We start from the raw sequence: 21,615 nt of genomic DNA, 5'->3' as shown, positions 1-21,615 counted from the left end.
TCTCCGCAGCATCCATGCACAACTCACCGTGCGCCCCACCGAGAGCAAACCACATTATAGCGACCACGAGGAGGTTACCCCATTTGACTCTACCCTCCCTAGCAACTGGGCCAATTGGGTTGCACATCTAATACTTGAAGATTTGTATTGTCTCTGTCATGGAAACTCCTGTGAAGTGCTAACCGTAAGGAATGTGTGACGAGAGAGTGGTGGTTATGTTAACACAGGTTTATGGCAAAACCTCCTAGTTTTGCTCCCATTATGCCAGCAATGGAGTGACTGAACTCTCTGCTTCATTTTTTGTAATTAGTGTTAATAATGAATAGAACATATTTTCCTCACGCTTTGTAAAGCTTGAACAGATGTTTGCCTCTTAATTGATGATTTTTGCTACAGGTACGGTTGCAGAGATCTCTTGCTCCATTGCACCCCAGCATACGGCTGTCTGTGTAATCTGAACAATGCAAACGTTTGAGTAAATATCACAAATCCAGGTCACATTTTCCCAAAAAATCTAAACAAATAAATAATAAACATTGCATAAAAAAAATTAGGCCTATTAGGACCATTAACAAGTTTAGCATTGTAGCATTGTTTTCATTACAATTAAACACATTTTACATAACTTTAATAACAAAGAACAAGTATATATAATGATGCACAAAATCTGACAGCATTATCTTGGGAAACTGTGAGTGAGGGTTTAAGACCAGCACAACTTCACTGAGAGACAGCGATGTCAGTGAATACTTAATCTTCTGTATTATTTAACGAAAAACAAATAAATCTGATATAGCCCCTATGTGCCCTTGACCAACCCAACAGCACTGAGTACCACATTGAAAAACCAATTTGATCTATATTGCATGTACAGATGATCAAAAGCAATAAAACATTTTGTTCAGAAACAACTAAGACTGCTTCATTGTGTAACTTGACAGAATGTGCTTGCGGCATGCGACCCTGACAGGATAAATGTCACTGTAAATGAGGGCTGTTGTTAAAAATTAAGTTACTAACCTTGATGAAACTTCTGCATTTATAAGCAGCTGTTTAGAAAAGGGGGTATTTTTATTTAATTTATTTTGACAAACAGTCAAAAATGTAGAATGTATTTCTGTTTAAGTTGTTCATAAAACAGTATAATTAAGTTTTTGATTGATATATGTAGGCGTTTGTTCAAGTTTGGGGACTTTTAACACTGTGGACTTCTAGAAAGTCAGTGTCATTAAAAACAATTCTTTTAAAAAAAATGTATGTCTAATATAAATGTCCAACAGTGTTTATGCATCACAGGAAATTTATATCATTTTTGTCATTTATATTTTTCTCAAAGTCATGAAAAGTTTCATCACAGTGTCATTTCCAGAAGACAGGGCTAAAACGATCAAATCTATACGTAAAAGGCATTTGATAGGTACAATGAAGACACGGTAAAGAGTTTCTAATTTAGTTTTAATGAGACCCTTTTATAACAAAAAGTAAAAAAGTTGAAATCTGTTTTAATAAAAATCATCCCCTAGGACATGAAAGTATGTAAAGTTGAAAAAAAACCCCCACCCATTTACAGAGTAAATAATGCTTTATTTTCTCAAAACTTTTAGATGCAGTGAAAAGACATTTTATAAGGTCACCTGAATCTTACATTTATTTCTGTATTTACATTTAATACAATTCTGTAAGTATAATAATTATGATAATGTTAATATTAGGATTATTACATTGATATTGAGTGAGAGAGTGAGAGAGTGTGACAGTGTGAGAGAGTGAGTGGGCGAGCGAGCGATACATGTTCCTGGGTGAATTCTTTAATTAGAAGAATTCACTCTGGACAGTTTCCTAGTTGGTAGTTGTTTTTGTTTTGGACAAATCTTCTTCAGCATTGCCCTTAAATGATTCTGGAATTTTTCACCAACAAAGACATAGATCACAGGGTTTATACAGCAATGTGAAAAAGCCATCAGACGGCAGGCATAAAATGCATAATCAAGACGAATGGATACATCACAGATTATGAACGGGTGTAAACCATAATCCATCAAAGTTCTCAAAAACATAACAATGTTGAATGGAGCCCAACCTATAAAGAATACCAAACCAACACAGAAAATGATTTTAATAGCTCTGTGTCGCCTCCTTGTTTGTGACTTTCTGATTATCCAAAACATCCTGACATGGCAAAATCCCATGATGCAAAATGCAATAAAGAAAAAAACATTTTGCAAATAAACAACTGCATGTTTGACTTCAATGCTGTCATATTCACAGTAAAGGTTTGTAATATGTGACATGACTTTGCTACGAAGAGAGCCTGGCAGTGCAGCCAATCCACTCAGGATCCACACGATAAAGGGGGCGATTGAAAACCCTCTGCATTTCTCCCAGTCCGACAGAGGATGAACAACCGCCATGTATCGCTGAATGGTCATCAGGGTTATGAAAAACACACTGCTGTAAAACCCAAGATAGAACAGGAATTTCAGAGCTTTGCAGCAGGTTTCGTCAAATGTCCAGCCCCAAATGTGGTAAGATGCCCAGAATGGAAGTCCAAAAGTGAACAGTAGATCTGACAGAGCTAAATTGAGGATTAGGATGTTGATCGGGGTGCTTAACTTCTCGTAGAACACCAGGATGACCAGAACCAGGAAGTTACCAACGCAACTAAGCACAACCATAAGAGTGAAGAAAAGAGGAATGATGATGGATCCAACTTTAACCACCTCTTCTTTGCGACAAAGTTGGTCTGGCTCTAGATTATACTCTGTTGTGGACTCCTCAGTCATGATGCTCTCTTTATAGATTGGAGTTGTAATATTAAATGGAAAAGAGAAAATAGAGAAACATATTTCAATAATTATTTTAAAACATCTGAATAATTCTAATTAACATATTTTTAACTTAAAAACGATATATACAAATAAATAAATGACTTAAATTTTGACAGTCTTAGTACCTCTTCAAACTGTCGGCAAACTGAGAAGATTAAGCAACAAATTAAAGCTAAACTTCAAAAGCATTGCTGATCTAGCAGTGATGTTTGAGTGCTTTTATAAGGAATGGGAGGGTAACATGCACCTACCTCAAATCTTGTACACATGTACAGAAAATATGAAATGAAACTTGCTTTAACAATGAAAGGGATTGTTTGTTAGTGTTGTGGCTATTCCTAGTACCATTTTAAGGTAGTAGCTGGTAAATGGGAGTTTCAAAACTTAGTTTACAACACACTGTAGTGCTCATAAGATTTTACTGTTTCGGAAGTAAATTGGTACTTAACAAAAGTGGCATTCAACTGGTCACAAAGTATAATCGGGACATTACTGATGTAAAATACAGCACCATATATATTTGAAAAAAAGTCATTTTTGATCAAAACTAGACAGGTCCCATTTCCAGCAGCATCACTCCAACATCTTATCCTTGAGTAATCATGCTAAACTGCTAATTTGATTCTAGAAAATCACTTACCATTATATCAAACACAGCTGAAAGATATTTGGTTCATTAAATGAAGCTTAACGTTGTCTTTGTCTTTGTTTTTGAGTTGCCACAGTATGCAATAGACTGGCATGTCTTAAGGTCAATATTGGGTCAAAAATGGCCAAAAAGAATGAAGATTGAAGGAATAAAGGAATGAAGGCGATACAATGCTTGAAATTGCCAAAAAACTGAGATTTCATACTAAAAGTTTTACACTACAGTCTTCAAAGACAAAGTACAACTGGCTCTAACAAGGACAGAAAGAGATGTGGAAGACCAGATGTGCAACTAAACAAGAGGATAAGAACATCAGAGTCTCTAGTTTGAGAAACAGACACCTCACATGTCCTCCGCTGACAGCTTCATTGAATTCTACCCGCTCAACAGCAGTTTCATGTACAACAGTAAAGAGAAGACTCAGGAGGACTTATGGGAAGAATGGCAAAGAAAAAACACTTTTGAAACAGAAAGACAAAAAGAAAATGTTCGAGTGGGCAAAGAAACACAGACATTGGACAACAGATAATTGGAAAAGAGTGTTATGGATCTTAACCCCATTGAGGTTTTGTGGGATCAGCTAGACTGTAAGGTGCGTGAGAACTGCCCGACAAGACAGTCACATCTATGGCATGTGCTACAGGAAGTGTGGGGTAAAATGTCACATGAGTATCTGGAAAAACTGACTGCTAGAATAACAAGCATCTGCAAAGCTGTCATTGATGCACATTGAGGATTTTTTGATGAGAAATCTTTGAAGTAGTTTAAGAAGTTCTGATTTTTCTTTTTTCTTTTCAAATTGTAATAGTAATTTTTCATGTTATTAATGTACTGACTATATATTTTGATAAGTTGAATGCCACCTTGATAAATCAAAGTATACATTTCGTTCCATAAAAGCAAAATTTGTACATTATTCCAAACTTTTGGCCACCAGTGTATGGCAGAAGTAGTGAGAGTAGTATGGGTAGTATCAAGGACGGATTAACCACCGGGCCGATTGGGCCATTGCCCAGTGGCCTCTAAATCCAAAGGGCCTTGTGCTCTAAATAAATGATTTATTTTGAGATATCTGTTATAAATTGAAGGTTGAAGAACTCTAAACACGTGCAGAATTACGAATAGTGATTTTGGTATTTGAATGCAGCGCACATCCCAATTGATAACGCATGATTCATAATTAAAAAGTACATATAATTGGCCGTGTCAGACATTGCTACATATTTTTCTTCTGTCTATAGCTTATAAAGGTGAACATAGTCACATCATGGGGGGCCTCCGTGGTGGACCGGCCCATGGGCCTCTCAGGTCTTAATCCGTTCTTGAGTAGTATGCCATTCCGAACTCAGCCTCACGGTCATTTATTACTGGATGAGGATTTTTAAAAATGCTTTTATAGATTATGCATAACGTGTTGTGAATGTTTGCAAATCGCCTTTCCGAATGTGCTTGTTAGCTGATTCCACGGCTAATACAGCTAAAGTTAGCATTGTCTCTGATTGTATTCACGGAGACCAGAGCTATGTTGGGGGCGGGGAGCAGCAGCTCATTTGCATTTAAAGAGACACACATGAAAACGGCGTGTTTTTGATTCCACCCAAAAAGAGGCATTTACATCATGGTATAACAAATGATCCATGGGGTATTTTGAGCTGAAACCTCACAGGCACATTCTGGGGACACCTGAGTCTACATGTTGTACACTCACAATAATCTTACATGAACTCTTTTGAAGCACTCTGGTCACTGTGCTTGGGATGTGCATATGCAGTGTTGTGCCCTAGATTGGAGCGTCTCTTTTTACCTCCTTTGTGTGTGTGTGTGTTTATTAGTTTTCTTATTATAGGGCTTCCCATGCCGTCCACATATCCCCCAGAAATATGTCCACGTAGAAGTTCAATTGTTATATGATATGCATTTTTTCAGTGCTGTTGTATAATAAGAAAATGTGCAAATAATCGCAAAACTTTTTTTAATTATTATTTACATTGAAATGTAACTTTTTAAATAGGCTAATCGGATGTGTTCAATAGCACATTGTCATATTAGCATATTTAGGCTGTAGTACTAAAATTGGTATCGGTAGCGACTACTGAAATTTTGGTACCGTGACAACACGAATGGGAAGTATAGGAATTTTAAATAAATCAAAACTGATTTATCTTATATTAAGAAATCTTATTTTAGCTTTGAAGTAGACACCTCAAGTACGAAATTGTACAATCAATGTTATTAAATAGATAAAAAAAAAAAATTTTGTTATAAGTGTTTAGGTTTTACAAAACACGATTTGTTTAAAGATCTACATTGTTGGTTTTTATTATTTTTGGATTACCAAAATTAAACTCTTAAAAATACCTGAGAAAAAATACATTTGGTATGATCTCACATCTTATGTTTCCTGTTTATGTAGGTCAATGATGTCATGCTTCCTACCACAAAGACCACACAGATTTACATTTTGTCACGTAAAGGAAGAAAATGACACTTTCCAGTCAACTCACAAAAGCATAACTGCATAATGTGCATTTACCCATCTATAGCTGTTTTTTACAGTAAGTCAGGAGAATTTATGAATTTCAAATCCACCTTCACAAACACTGAACTAACATATAAACATATTTGATGTTGACAACTGACTATATAACTGGAAGTTGTACTGCAAAAAGTTTTATGAAGTAGGCCTAAATGCATTAACTATTTAAAAAAAATGTAAAGCATGTAATAAAATAAATTGCCTTTAGCAGTCCTAATATGTATCTGAAACTGTATGTATGAAAAACTGAAATCCAAATGTTTTGCTTGTGCATTGGTCTGATAAGAAGTATTTTCAATATATTATTTATTGTCACAAAATAAAAAAAAAATAGTAAAACAAAGAAAATAAAAAGTACGAAATAAATTGTTAAGAGGAGGAGGGCGTGGCTGGGCAGAGAGGCTGCATGGTTGGCTCTGAATCCGCTGATCGGCGGGAGAGCGAGATATATGGGAGCCGGAGACGCCAGTTCGAGAGAAAGAGAGAGAGAGAGAAACGCACACTGCCACACTGCACTTGTGTGTGTATTTATTTATGTTGAGTTTTACATTAAAAGTTATTTTGACTGTTCAGCCGATTCCCACCACCTCCTTGCCCATCCTTATACTGTTAGATAAATCTACAGCTCTCAAAAGAAAAACTGCTCTTAACAATACATGTCATCAATGTTATGTGATGATGCGCTTTTCTTAAAGGGACAGTAACTTCATTTGTTTGTGTCATCTTGGATTTACAGCGACACAGTGTGGAGTAGATGCAGCATCATTCAAAATAAATAGTTTTCAGATTCAAATGTCTTTCTAGTCAGAATGTACTATTTAAAGTCAGCCATGATATTAATCCACGAGTGAAAGTGTCAAAAAACACTGAGAGTGAGCACTGAGGTTACTGAGAGTGGTAGTCGGCTGGTCATGTGATCCTAACATGGCAGCCTCCATGATGGGACCCTCTCCATGTAGAATAAAAGAGCTTTTATGAGTTTACTGATATGACTAGATTCCTCAACTGATGATTTTATATGATTTTATACACATGTTTCAAAAGAGTAAAATAGTTTAATGAAGAAAGATTTACTTGTGCACCTTTGAGGGAAGCTAAACAAATACATATATCTTAATATAACTTAAATAAAATACTAACTGTATTATACAACATTATTCCTCTATATCTTTATGGTAAATCCTCCTTAGATTTGTCCTTAAATGATTCAGGAACTTCTACGAAAATGTAAAATGCAGGGTTCATGCAACAGTGTGAAAAAGCCAACAATCGGCAAGCATAAAATGCGTAGTCAAGGTTAATGCTTATTTTACATAATGTGAACGGGTATAAACCATGATCGGTCAAAGATCTTAAGAACATAACAATGTTATATGGAGCCCAACCAATAAAAAACACCAGTGCGATACAGAAAATTAGTCTTACAGTCTTGTGTCTCTTATTGGTTTGGGATTTTCTTATCGCTTGATGTACTCCTACATAGCAAAAACCCATAATCATAAATGCAATAAAGAAAAAAGCATTTTGAAAATAAACAATGGCATGTTTCACTTCAGTACTGTCGTATTCACAATATGTGCCGTTATTCGATTGTTCTCGTAGGACTTTGCTACGAAGTGAGCCCAGCAGTGCAGTCAAGCCACTCAGGATCCACACGATAAAGGGGGCGATTGAAAACCCTCTGCATTTCTCCCAGTCCGACAGGGGATGAACAACCGCCATGTATCGCTGAATGGTCATCAGGGTTAAAAAGAACACACTGCTGTAAAACCCAAGATAGAACAGGAATTTGACAGATTTGCAGCCGATTTCTTCAAATGTCCAGCCCCAAATGTGGTAAGATGCCCAGAATGGAAGTCCAAAAGTGAACAGTAGATCTGACAGAGCTAAATTGAGGATGAATATGTTGGTCAGAGATTTGAGACTCTTGTTAAGTACTAAGATGACCAGAACCAGGATGTTACCGATGCAGCTCAGCACAACCACTAGTGTGAAAAACAGTGGAATGAGAATGGATCCAACTTTTACCACCTCCTCTTTGATACACAGTTCATCTTCATATTCATCGTCGTATACAAAAGCATCTGTTGTATTCTCAGCATTCATGTTGATGGGCATGCAAACAGTTTCACTGATTCACAAATTGGATTTATGCAGGTTCAGTTCTTCACTCTTTGAAGATAAAAAATTATACCAATCAGTTCACTTAAAATTCAAGACTTGAACATTTTGTTTTACCTGAATTATTCGTATTATTTCTGTTGATTTTTACCTTGAAAAGCACAACAGCGTGTTACCATACGATGCAGATTTGCACAGTGGAAAACTTTGGATTCATCTTAGTTCTTCTTGATTCATGCCAGTTGCATTCTTATTGGTTATGCGAATCCTCATTGTGATGAAAACATAATGATGTTAGATCAACTTTGTAAAATAACTAGGCTGAAAGTTTGAAGAACTTATCATTATCTCAAACAGACCAGAATGACTCTGGAGTGATGTGTGAGGGTTGTTTTTTATGAAAGACAGGTTAGTAACATGCATCCTCCCCCAAACCTCAATCTATACTGTAGATCACTTATTGTCACATGCACAAAGGAAACCATAGTGGCTTTGAGATCTCCAAGATTAAACAAAATGCTCTACTTTTTTCCATGAATTTTGTAACATCAGATCAGATAAGCAACCAAACCCATCAGAAAGGTAAATCATGTTAGCATGCTGTTGCATTTGGCACTCATTTTCTTTTTGTGTTGTCTGTATAACCTGTGAATAGGCTTGAGTTGCACACTGTGGTTTTGTTGATAATAAACAAACTGAGGTCTATTGCTTTACATGTCGGTCAGACAGTCTGTTCCTGTTTAAGAAAAAGAAGACTGTGAAGGCTCTAAGTTTGTGAGTAAGGAGACAGCAAAGAGTTCAGGTGAGCATTTATTTCCTCCACACATTCAGGTCAACAGATAAATGGCTCTCAGTGGCCAACTCAAACAGGGCTCATAGGACTATATAAATGGAGTCTCTGAATTTTGCTGCAAGTCATTCAGACACCAGTTCCTTTGCCACTCTCTCTCCCACTCTGACGCTCTGGTGTGCCTTATCAGGTCTCCCTCCACCATCACTATAATGAGAGACAGGTGTTAGTGTAATTACAGCCCAGGTGACGAGCCTTACCGCTTTCCTTCTCCCGCAGATAGACACGTGACCATGCCCCCATGCCACATACCCTCACCGCTGACTCAGGCCGGGCAACATCCAGCCTGCATACAGCCACTGAGAAAATCAGCCACAACCATCTACACCCCCGGTCTGTGGATCACCTCGAATTTAAAGGGCTGAAGAGCCAGATACCAGTGGGTGATCCATGCGTTAGTATCCTTCCTGCGGAGTATAGGAAGAGGTAGTAGCAGAGGATAAGAACAGCCCACTTAATGATGCATCTGTCTGCAAATTAAAGAGGAGAGAGAAGTCAGGTGCATGTAACAGCGGTCCACCACAAAGTGCAGACTTTACCTACTTTATCCACTGGACTAGATCGGAAGCCCACTTTTTAGTAAGGTCAGTCAGCGGGCTAGTGACATCAGAATAGCTAGGCACAAACCTCCGGTAGTAGCCTCTCAGCCCCAAAAACTGCCTTACCTCCTTTTTGGTCTTGGGCATCTGCAATCGCTCTGGTTTTATTAACCTGTGGACGCACTTGCCCATGACCAAAGTAGAACCTCAGATACCTAAATTCCACCTGCACAAATGCACACTTCTTCGGGTTGGCCGTGAGTCCCGCCTGTCAAAGTGCTCTCAGGATAGCCCTCAGATGTTGCATATGCCGCTGCCAGTCATTACTATAAATTATGATATCGTCTAGATATGTGGCGGCATATGCCGTATGCGGTCTGAGGATCTTGTCCATTAGGCGCTGAAACGTGGCCAGGGCTCCGAACAAACCGAATGGAAGTGTTACAAATAGGTGTAATCCAAACGGTGTGGAAAATTATTTTTTTTCTCAGGAATTTGGAGTTAAAGGGATCCACCAATAACACTTTGTTAAGTCCAGCATCGAGTAAAATTGAGCCACGCCCAATTGATCAAGTAACTCGTCAATTTGCTGCATTGGATAAGTGTCAAATTTGGACATTGCATTCACTTTCCGGTTGTCAACACAGAACCGGACCGAGCTGTTGATCTTCGGTACCAGAACTACCTGGCTGGCCCAATCACTGTTCGACTTTTGTATTTTGCCCATTTCAAGCAATGCCTCCAATTCTTCCAGAACTATCTTTTTATTGTGTTCAGGAAGACGATATGGGCAGCTATGAACCTCCTCCCATGGGGTGGCTACAATATGGTGCTCTATAAGGTTTGTGCTACCGGGAAGGAGTGAAAACACATCCGTGAATTCTGCTTACAACCGGGTAATGTCTGTAAGCTGCGACTGTGAGAGGTGGTCTCCATAAGGGACTAGGGTGAATGAATTTGGTTTGGGAGTCACTTTTGGCCCAAGTTCTGCCCTCTCTGGAACTACCGCCGCCAAGGTTACAGGTACCACCTCCCTCCACGGTTTGAGGAGGTTGTGGTGGCAGATTTGATATGCCCCTACCCTATCCATTCGCCTAACCTCATAATCGAGATTTCCAACTCATGTATCCTCAAAGGGTCCTTGCCACTTGGTGTGTAATTTGGAGCTCGAAGTTGGCATCAATATAAGCCCTTTATCTCCCTGTGTGAATTTGCATGGTCAAGTGCCACTGTCGTGCAGTTGGCATTGACGTTCTTGTGCTTGGAGCAAATTCTCCTGTGTTACCTGCACCAAAGTGTGGACTTTTGCTCTCTTTTGCTCCCTGTGTAGGCTTGCGGGACCTCTTGTACTACAAACAGCAGGGGTTCGAGACACTTATCCCAATTTTTACCGTCTTAAACTTACAAATCATGTTTTTCAAGGTCTTATTAAATCGTTTGACCAACCTGTTGATTTGCAGGTGATAAACGCTGATGTGAATCGATTTAGTGCCTAATAATTCATACAGTTTAGGTAGTGTACGTGACATGAATGTTGTGCCTTAATCAGTGAGAATTTCCTTTGGAAAACCACTTGGGAGATCATTTTGAAGAGTGCCTCCGCAACACTACGTACTGAGATGTTGCGTAGAGGCACTGCTTCTGGATATCATGTTCCATAGTCAACCAGAACTAATACAAAGCGATGCCTGTGTGCAGTCAGATATAATGTCCACGAAGGGAACCTCGATCAATGGCAGAGTGCGCAATGACACTTTTGGGGTGGCCAGTGAATTCACCAATTGACATTTGCGTATGTTGCTGTGAATGTTCGGCCAATGAAACTGGGCCATTAAACAGTTCAAAGTGTTTTCATGACCTAAGTGGCCAGCCACTGGATTATAATGAGCAGCATGGAAGAGTGTTTCCCAGCGGCTCTTTGGTACTAATAGCTGAGTTGTATTCTCTTTGGTCTGAGTGTCCTGCGTCACTCGATACAACCGCTCTTTAATAATAGAAAAGTATGGGTATGTGGGCGCAACTTTAGGCTGGAGATGTTGACCATCAGTTGCTTTCACTTGGTCAAAGGCGTGCAGAGGGAAATCCTCCTCAGGGAAGCCCCTAAGTACAGGAATTCCTTTGTCTGCATCATCATGATGTGGGTCCGATGCTGTTGGGGAAAAGCAAATGGGCAGCCGTGCTTACTGAAGCTCAGGGATCTAAAGAGCTGACGACTCTACTCGGGGCTGTGACCTGCACGTTGCGGAATGGCCTTCTTTAGATGTTGGTAGTTAAGGAGGCTGGTGGCGGGAAGTTGTTGTGCTGCCAGCTGCCCCTCTCCAGAGAGTAGGGGCTATAAGCTGATAACTTGAGTGAAGATTTACTATTAGAGGGACCAACTGATGAAAAATGTAGAGATTTGACCAAAGATATTGAGCTGAAAATGGCCTAATTTTTACTGAAATTGGAAAATAGTTACTTGGTGTCAAGAGCAGCTGTAAATTAACTACTTGAGGAACTGTATTATCTAGTTAGATCTGTTTCTGTGGCAGTCACTCATAAGACCATTTCTCAGTTTTTACAGAATCACAGTTGTCAAGTAGATGGATCAGTTGTCCAAGAGTTAGCCACTGCACTCAGTACTAGCATAAAATGCCCATTGTTTACTGCATGGAAGCGCAGGCAATTTTATAGAAGGAACTTCAGTGTAGTGGAACTAGATGAATATATAATTGACCAAAAGAAATGAAACTTGTCAATACATCCCAGTGATAAAAATGTTGCAACAAATATTGAATTGTGAGACTATTCTAAACAATACAGTTCATTTGAAAGAAAGACCTCAGTCATTTGTGAGTGATAAGCGAGTATATAGATGTCTCTGGGATGGTTTATTTTATAAAGAGAATACATTAATTTGTATGTGGATGACTTTGAAATATGCAATCCCCTAGGCACATCACATAAAAAAAATAAAATCTGGTTTTCATTCTTCATTGTCATCTATCCACTTGGCTGCATTGATCAATAGTGAAGATGTGAAGTTGGATGAGTATGACATAGTACTAGAGCCTTTATTTAGTGATCTAGTTACATTGGAACAACATAGGATATTTGTGGCAAAGTTAGGCAAATGTATAAAGGGAACAGTGCAATGTGTAGTTGTTGACAACCTTGACAATCAACGGTATTGCAGGTTTTGTAGAGAGTTTTTCAAGTGCATATGTGTACAGACTTTGCACAGCTCAGAGATGAGATTTTCAGACTGCGGAAGTAGGGAGTGGAGCGCTATTTTTGAGGACAGAGGAGATTTACACTAGGCATCTGAAACCCCTTGAGGAAGAATCATTGGATAACATGTGAAGAAGAGGTGTGTTCTGTCTGAAAAATGTTCTAATTTTAATGTCACTACTGGCTTCCCACCAGATATTGTGCATGATATATTTGAGGGAATTTTTCCTGTAGAAATAGCTCTGTGTCTCACTGTGCTAACTTCTAAAAAGTATTTCATGTTGGCGTCATTGAATGAGGCTATACAAAGTTTCCCTTCAATTGGACAGATAAAACAATCCACCCAACTCTGTGCCACTGACCTATGCAAGTCAGTTTCTCTTTGGACTTTGTGATTCGAAGCAAAGCACAGCTTCTTCAAGAGAGATGTGTGGCATACTGGTTGTTTCAACTGGTTGTGTGTTATTGTCCTTGGCAGAGAGGCATCAGTTTCACATGGCACAACAGCTTTATATAGGTGGCTTTCCTAAACCTCTCCTGGAAGTGACAAACATCTCAACTGTTTCCATTGATGTTTTCAAATAAGACATTGCTCTAGCTGTTAAGTGGGAGCACCCAGACATAAAGAATGTTTGCTTGGCTAATAATGTCACCTATGTAAGGGTTAATGCCCGACGAGGTGTCCATTGTCAGGTTTTAATGGACGACGGCAAGATGTGAACCGGCCGACGCGCAGCGGAGGACGGTTGCCTCCGCCGAAGGCCATTAAAACCTTACAATGGACACCTCGGAGGGCATTAACCTGCTTATACCATGGTCACTTGCCAAATAAAACATTTTTAAAACATTAGTTTATATTTTAATTAGGCTAAATCTAGTTTTTACAAATAATAACTTGCCTGACGGTTTATTTAGCAACCGGAGATATTTATAGTCCGCTCAGCTTGTAGAACCCTTCAGGTTCAAAAATGCATTTTTTTTTTCATAAAACACAAAGGTAGGCATAGTTATTTTTTTATTACACATAAAACAATTAATCAAACAACAATCAAACAAAAAAAACAATTAGTTCTGCGCTCCAGCGATTTGCGCTTATAGAGGGCAATAAATTAATCAGATCAAAGAGAGGTACTGCCTACATGCTAGCTTTTTTATTTACAATTAGTTTCAACGTTTCCATTTATAGTGCAATTTGAAAAAGTCGGCCAGTCAGACATAGGGGCCTTTGAAGGAGGATCCACAAAAGCTGGGTACTGCCCATGATGGGCACTTGATGCAGACAGTACATTGCTCCAGCTTCGTCTCTCACGGACTGACGGAGCCCAGTAAGCCCGCAGACTGCTCTCGCATCGATGGCCTGTCACCGACATTATTTGACGGCTCTCCAGTCCAGCATTGGAGAGTCGACCTACAGCGGTGCTTCGGAGGCTGTGGTTAGTGTAGACCTTCGAAAGACCCACCACCTATGATAATACGATGATGATAATAATAGTTATAATTATAATAAAAGTAGGTCTACTAGGCCTAATAATACATTTATATTGACATAAATTGTAAATACATCTTCGCTGATCTTTTTCATCATGTTCCCGAGGTAGTGGATACCCATCGGCTCCCGGCTGTACCACACTTCGGAAGCGGATGTCACGGTGCGCTTCGGATGGTGGTAGAAAGCTTTTGCGTCAGATGGACATTTGGACACATAGGACGTGAAACTTTTTACCGGACACAGCGGATCCCCGGGTCTGGCAAACATAAAACCTCGGAAGTTTTCCTTATCTGGGTCATTCGGATCATTGTGGTTTTTGGTGTGCGGATTGTAAGCCAGGGTGATAAACTCAAACCCATCCTCGTCTCTCTGGACTTTAAAAGACTGCATGGAGAGCTCCCGGTTGCCCTCCCTGCCACGCCGAGCCAAACACTGTAACGCTTAATTATTGTTTTAAACACAGCATTACAGGTCATGAATCTGGTGTCAGTTATAATATTGAATTCCCTTATATGGCGGTTGATACCGGCTCTCAGGCTCCTTAGGCTTGAAACGCTGTACTCTCCTCCTGCCTTGGTTGTCTGGACAGCTGCGTAAAACTCCCGCAGGGTCTCATTCAGAGCAGCAGCGGTGTAATTTTCAAAGCTGGAGTCCATTTCTTTTGAACAATAAAGTCTCTGAGTGTATTTACTGCCCATTTCGTATTTTTTTTCGTGTTGATCTCATCTTTTTCGTCTTCTATTTGATTCAATTCTCCCGGTGTTATCTCTTTGTGTCGTTTCTCCGTTTTATTTACATTTTTTCTTTCTTCAGCAGCATCCCAGTCGTCAAAGTTGTCATATTCTCCATAAATGTTAAAAGAAATAACGAAGTCGCTCATTGTTGTATTAGTAGGCTATGTAATATCTAACTAACGTTAGATGTTTGTTTTGATAGAGCAAATTGTTAACGGATACTTTGACTGCCTGTTGCTATGGTTACTCACAGCTGTTGTAGGCAGCGCATTTATTTATTAATTTCGAATGGTAAACAGGCAGTTTCACCAGAACTACTTTACTAGGTGTCCTCTATCACTTTTTAACGGACACCCTGCAGCCAATCAGAATCGAGTATTCACCCAGACCATGGTATAAAATGGGTTAAACTACAGGACTGGAATGATCCTTACACTGTGATGATGTTGGTTTCAGGTTTACCTGCTGTAAAATGTAAGTTAAACCTAAACAAACAGTGGCTGGTTGCTTTACATGTCAGTCAGAAAGCCCCTTCCTGTTTAAGGTTTCAAAAATACTAAATAATGTGCTCTGATTGGCTTGGTGTTGTTGTGAAAATACAGTTTTACAATTTGACTCTGGTCAAATGGAAAAGTTATTTTGTAATGGAAATTGTGATTGTAAAGCTAAGCAGGGTTGAGCCTGGCCAGTACCTGGATGGGAAACCTCCTGGGGAAATCTAAGGTTGCTGCTGGAAGAGTTATTAGGGAGGCCAGCAGGGGGTGCTCACCCTATGGTCTGTGTGGGTCCTAATGCCCCACATAGTGATGGGGACATTATACTGTAAAAAGGCCCTGTCTTTCAATGAGATGTTAAACCGAGGTCCTGACTGTTTGTGGTCATTAAAAATCCCTCCTAAAGAGTAGGGGTGTAACCCTGGTGTCCTGGCCAAATTTCCCACATAGGCCCTTTTCAGTCGTGGCCTCCTAATAATCCCCATCCATTAATTGGCTGTATCACTCTATTCTCTCCTCTCCACCAATAGCTGGTGTGTGGTGAGTGTACTGGTGCACTATGGCTGCCGTTGCATCATCCAGGTGGATGCTGCACACTGGTGTCCCCCTATACTATGTCAATTACTATATAAATGTAAGGAATTATTATTAATTATTTTATTACCACCCCTGGAGTGGTGAGTCCAAATCCAGGGTGTGCTGAGTTGGAAAGTTTCCTAAGCAACCAAATTGGCACGGTTGCTATGGTGGGTTAAGTCACACTTGCAAAGGCCCTGGGGCCAATTATCTCCAAGGGCCCCCCACCACCCAAAAGTTAGGGAGGGAGAGGGGGTTCGTTGTTCATGGCCAAAAGGGTTTTCAAACGGGGTATGAAGGCATTTTGACGGCATTAATCCGCACGCGTTATTGACGCTCGCACGCGCGATAGATTAAAGCCACGCGAGGAAAAAGTAAGAATTCGCGCCTGCATTTTAAACCCTCTCGCACATTATTGACACTTGCAGACAGTAGTTCATTGCCGCACGAGGAAACGGGAAAATAGCGCGCGCGCATGACATCTCCGGCACACGCAATACAAGATCTCGCATGCGAGGACAATTCCCCAAAGTATCTGCATCTGCTGCTTTTGCTCGCTCAAACCGTTTTATTTTTGTTGATTTGTGATGTTAGGTCAACTTTGTAAAATAACTAGGCTAAGTCTCTGTCAAACATAACATGCTGCACTCCTGATACTCATGCTGTCCGCTCACCAAGGCCAAACGTTCATCCATTTATTAGTCAGCGAACACACATTCCCCATAACAACAGCGGGAAGACATGGCTTGTATCTCCACCTCCTATCCATCTTCCGTTTCCTCAGCAACGCACCGGCACATATTCCTCTTCTTCGTATTCTTAACTCCACCTGAATCTCCCTCTGACATGCTCTCTGTTACTGATGCCGAAAAACTAATTAATGCATTCATGACCTCGAGACTTGTAATGCATTACTGGGAGGATGTCCTGCAAGATCAATAAATAAACTTTTATTGGTTCAAAATGCAGCAGCCAGAGTGCTAACTAGAACCAAGAAATATGATCATATTAGCCCCATTTTATCATCGTTACATTGGCATTATATTAGATTTTGTATTCATTTTAAAATTGTTAATTGTACTGTTGACTCGAGAACTGTTACGAGTGACTCATTGTACTGTTGACTCGAGATCTGTTACGAGTGACTCATTGTACTGTTGACTCGAGATCTGTTACGAGCAACTCATTGTACTGTTGACTCGAGATCTGTTACAAGCAACTCATTGTACTGTTGACTCGAGAACTGTTACGAGCGACTCATTGTACTGTTGACTCGAGAACTGTTACGAGCAACTCATTGTACTGTTGACTCGAGAACTGTTACGAGCAACTCATTGTACTGTTGACTCGAGAACTGTTACGAGCAACTCATTGTACTGTTGACTCGAGATCTGTTACGAGCGACTCATTGTACTGTTGACTCGAGAACTGTTACGAGCGACTCATTGTACTGTTGACTCGAGAACTGTTACGAGAAACTCATTGTACTGTTGACTCGAGAACTGTTACGAGCAACTCATTGTACTGTTGACTCGAGAACTGTTACGAGCAACTCATTGTACTGTTGACTCGAGATCTGTTACGAGCGACTCATTGTACTGTTGACTCGAGAACTGTTACGAGCGACTCATTGTACTGTTGACTCGAGATCTGTTACGAGCGACTCATTGTACTGTTGACTCGAGAACTGTTACGAGCGACTCATTGTACTGTTGACTCGAGAACTGTTACGAGCAACTCATTGTACTGTTGACTCGAGATCTGTTACGAGCGACTCATTGTACTGTTGACTCGAGAACTGTTACGAGCGACTCATTGTACTGTTGACTCGAGAACTGTTACGAGAAACTCATTGTACTGTTGACTCGAGAACTGTTACGAGCAACTCATTGTACTGTTGACTCGAGAACTGTTACGAGCAACTCATTGTACTGTTGACTCGAGATCTGTTACGAGCGACTCATTGTACTGTTGACTCGAGAACTGTTACGAGCGACTCATTGTACTGTTGACTCGAGATCTGTTACGAGCGACTCATTGTACTGTTGACTCGAGAACTGTTACGAGCGACTCATTGTACTGTTGACTCGAGAACTGTTACGAGCGACTCATTGTACTGTTGACTCGAGAACTGTTACGAGAAACTCATTGTACTGTTGACTCGAGAACTGTTACGAGAAACTCATTGTACTGTTGACTCGAGAATTGTTATGAGCGACTCATTGTACTGTTGACTCGAGAACTGTTACGAGAAACTCATTGTACTGTTGACTCGAGAACTGTTACGAACGACTCATTGTACTGTTGACTCGAGAAACGTTACGAGCGACTCATTGAACTGTTGACTCGAGAACTGTTACGAGCAACTCATTGTACTTTTGACTCGAGAACTGTTACGAGCGACTCGTACTGTTGACTCGAGAACTGTTACGAGCGACTCATTGTACTGTTGACTCGAGAACTGTTACGAGCAACTCATTGTACTGTTGACTCGAGAACTGTTACAAGCAACTCATTGTACTGTTGACTCGAGAACTGTTACGAGCGACTCATTGTACTGTTGACTCGAGAACTGTTACGAGCGACTCATTGTACTGTTGACTCGAGAACTGTTATGAGCAACTCATTGAACTGTTGACTCAAGAACTGTTACGAGCGACTCGTGCTGTTGACTCGAGAGCAGTTGCAACCCTAGAATTCAGTCCGATTTGTTAACTAGTTGAGTGGTTAATTGCAAAGAAGTTGGCAAGAGCAGATATCACCAGTTCTAGGATCATATTACTCCCAGATATCAGCTCATTTCGATTCGGCGTGTCAGACACGTTTGAGAGACAGGCTAAGATAGAGTAACTTAAGAATCAGTGCTGAATCGAGACGCGAACCGTTTCAAACGATTCAGTCCGATTTGGTGAACTTGTTCAAATTGTTCACTAAAAAGAACCGGTTCAAAAGAACAATTCATTCACGAACTGGACATCGCTAGTTCTAAATACAATTATTATTTCATTATTTTTATACACAATTTACAATCATATTTAATCAAACTACAACATGACGACTAAAAGAATTTATAGATACAGTTTAATTTTCTGTTAATGCATGATTTTCTGTAAAGCTGCTTTGAGAAGATATGAAAAGTGTTGAAAATGACTTGATGACTTGACTTTTACATCAACAGAGTTGAACACTGTGGTTTTGTTGATACTAAAACTTGAAACTAAAACTGTGGTCGGTCGCTATCCAGACAGCATGTTCCTGTTTAAGAAAAATGTTTTAAAGAAAATCTTGCTCTGTCTGGTGATGAGTGTTGTATCATGGAAATACAGTTTTACGATTTGACTTTGGTGAAAATGAATCAGAAAGTATCATCCTGCAGGGGTTTATTTTGCAGGAATTTCCAACTAAATGCTGACTGTAAAATAGCATGCTTATTAAATAAATAAAATGAAATGATTTTGAATTTAAATAATTTTATGTGAGAAGAAAGAGACAGCTGGAAAATGTTCCTTTAATTGAATTCACTTCAATCTGATGCCATTTTGAAAATGCCTCCAGCTAGTAATTTCCATTCATGCAAGTACAGCTCCCATTTACATCAATGGGTCAATCAAAATCTCTAAAACTGCGCAAAACAACATTCAAATAACATTTCAAAAAAGGTTTGACAACAACGGTATCATAAATTGTGCGTTTTTAGCTCAAATAATGTAAAAAAAACAACAACTGTAAATGTCATTCTAGTCCAGCTAGTGCATGCTCTAGAGTAAACAGGCGATTGGCTCTTTTAACTTTAAAACAGGAATACAGCTGCTATACAATTTAGCATTACGAGGTACATGAGATGTGAAACTACATTTATGCATTTGGCAGATGCGTTTAACCAAATAGTGCACTTTTTACAGGGACAATCCCTCGAGAGCAGTTAAGTGCCTTGCTCAAGGACACAATGGTGGTGGTTGTGGGGATCAAACCAGCGACCTTCTGATTAACAGTTATGTGCTTTAGCCCACTACACCACCACCGCTCCAGAGTTTCCTGGGACAACAATCAATTATACAGTATACAACAATATAGTTTAGCTGATGCAATACAAAAATATGCAGAATGTCACGATTGACCAATTACAATCAAGTATTCCGGAGAGCAATGCAATAACTTAATTTCAGTCACACAGTATTTTAGAACTCATGGTTGGCTCATTGCATTCTGAGAAATTACTTGAGATTTCTGTCAGTACAGTGAACCCTGTGAATGAATCTTTGCCAATCTGCTTTGGTTGCAATTGAAGTTTTTTTTTTGCCGAAAAATACTCTGCAGTATCATTTTCAAATGATTCCTGAACTTTACACCAACAAAAACGTAAAACACAGGGTTTAAGCAACAGTGTGAAAAAGCCAACAGTCGGCAAACATAAAATGCGTAGTCAAGGTTAATGCTTATATTGCATTCTCTGAATGGGTACAAACCATGATCGGTCAAAGATCTTAAGAATATAACAATGTTAAAAGGAGCCCAACCAATAAAAAACACCAGTGCGATACAGAAAATTAGTCTTGCAGTCTTGTGTCTCTTATTCGTCCGTGCTTTTGTTATCGTCTGAAGCATTCTAGTATAGCAAAAACCCATAATCACAAATGCAATAAAGAAAAAAGCATTTTGAAAATAAACAATGGCATGTTTCACTTCAGTACTGTCGTATTCACAATATGTGCCGTTATTCGATTGTTCTCGTATGACTTTGCTACGAAGAGAGCCCAGCAGTGCAGTCAAGGCACTCAGGATCCACATGATAAAGGGGGCGATTGAAAACCCTCTGCATTTCTCCCAGTCCGACAGGGGATGAACAACCGCCATGTATCGCTGAATGGTCATCAGGGTTAAAAAGAACACACTGCTGTAAAACCCAAGATAGAACAGGAATTTGACAGTTTTGCAGCAGGTTTCTCCAAATGTCCAGCCCCAAATGTGGTAAGATGCCCAGAATGGAAGTCCAAAAGTGAACAGTAGATCTGACAGAGCTAAATTGAGGATGAAAATGTTGGTCAGCGATTTGACACTCTCGTAGAGAGCTAAAATAACCAGAACCAGGATGTTACCGATGCAGCTCAGCACAACCACTAGTGTGAAAAACAGTGGAATGAGAATGGATCCAACTTTCTGCACAGTCTCTTTGTGACACAGTTGATCTTCATATTCATTGTCATAGTCATAATTAAAATAATTAGTTGTATTCTTAACAGTCATGTTGTTGTCTTTAGGTAGCAGGCCAATGGGGTAGGTTGTTAGCCAATGAAAGCCAGGTTAAACTAAGTTAAACTCTTTGTAGATGATGTGAGAGGCAACTCAGACATGAATACACTCTTCACCTTTTCAAAAGAACAAGTGAGAAAGGTTACATCAGTCATCCGATGTTACATGTATTGTGTACAAATGAGAATATAGTAAACAATTACAGACTTTTGTTCTTACCAGGATTCTTGTTGCCCGTTGCTCTGTTGATTTTCAAAATTATGTCTCTTTTTTAACTAAATGGGTAATATAAAACCATTGTCTTCAGAAATGTTTGAGTCTAGCTTGTTAATACGGTTG

At 39.6% G+C, this 21,615-nt stretch overlaps 2 protein-coding genes and 1 pseudogene across 2 annotated transcripts; all 3 read right to left on the bottom strand.

Moving 5' to 3' along the window:
- Positions 1–1,808: 1,808 nt before the first annotated feature.
- Positions 1,809–3,006, bottom strand: LOC127624512 (chemokine XC receptor 1-like). The gene is made up of 2 exons (XM_052099295.1): positions 2,954–3,006; positions 1,809–2,791 (listed from the first exon to the last, which is right to left on the bottom strand). The coding sequence occupies exon 2, from the start codon at positions 2,781–2,783 to the stop codon at positions 1,809–1,811; it is 975 nt and encodes a 324-aa protein (XP_051955255.1). The 5' UTR covers positions 2,784–2,791; positions 2,954–3,006.
- A 4,161-nt stretch (positions 3,007–7,167) lies between these two features.
- On the bottom strand, positions 7,168–8,119 carry LOC127624511 (chemokine XC receptor 1-like; annotated as a pseudogene).
- An 11,406-nt stretch (positions 8,120–19,525) lies between these two features.
- Positions 19,526–21,615, bottom strand: LOC127624836 (chemokine XC receptor 1-like). Its single transcript, XM_052099790.1, has 2 exons — positions 21,496–21,615; positions 19,526–21,392 (listed from the first exon to the last, which is right to left on the bottom strand). Exon 2 carries the CDS (start codon positions 21,268–21,270, stop codon positions 20,257–20,259), a length of 1,014 nt encoding a protein of 337 aa, XP_051955750.1. The 5' UTR covers positions 21,271–21,392; positions 21,496–21,615; the 3' UTR covers positions 19,526–20,256.

Source organism: Xyrauchen texanus, chromosome 31, assembly GCF_025860055.1.
Source record: "Xyrauchen texanus isolate HMW12.3.18 chromosome 31, RBS_HiC_50CHRs, whole genome shotgun sequence".
NCBI classification, from domain to species: Eukaryota; Metazoa; Chordata; class Actinopteri; order Cypriniformes; family Catostomidae; genus Xyrauchen; species Xyrauchen texanus.
This window is presented reverse-complemented; position numbering and strand designations above follow the sequence as displayed.

Bases quoted from the DNA above. Each gene is read 5' to 3' on its own strand.
- LOC127624512 (XM_052099295.1), bottom strand. From the start codon at position 2,783: ATGACTGAGGAGTCCACAACAGAGTATAATCTAGAGCCAGACCAACTT.
- LOC127624836 (XM_052099790.1), bottom strand. From the start codon at position 21,270: ATGACTGTTAAGAATACAACTAATTATTTTAATTATGACTATGACAAT.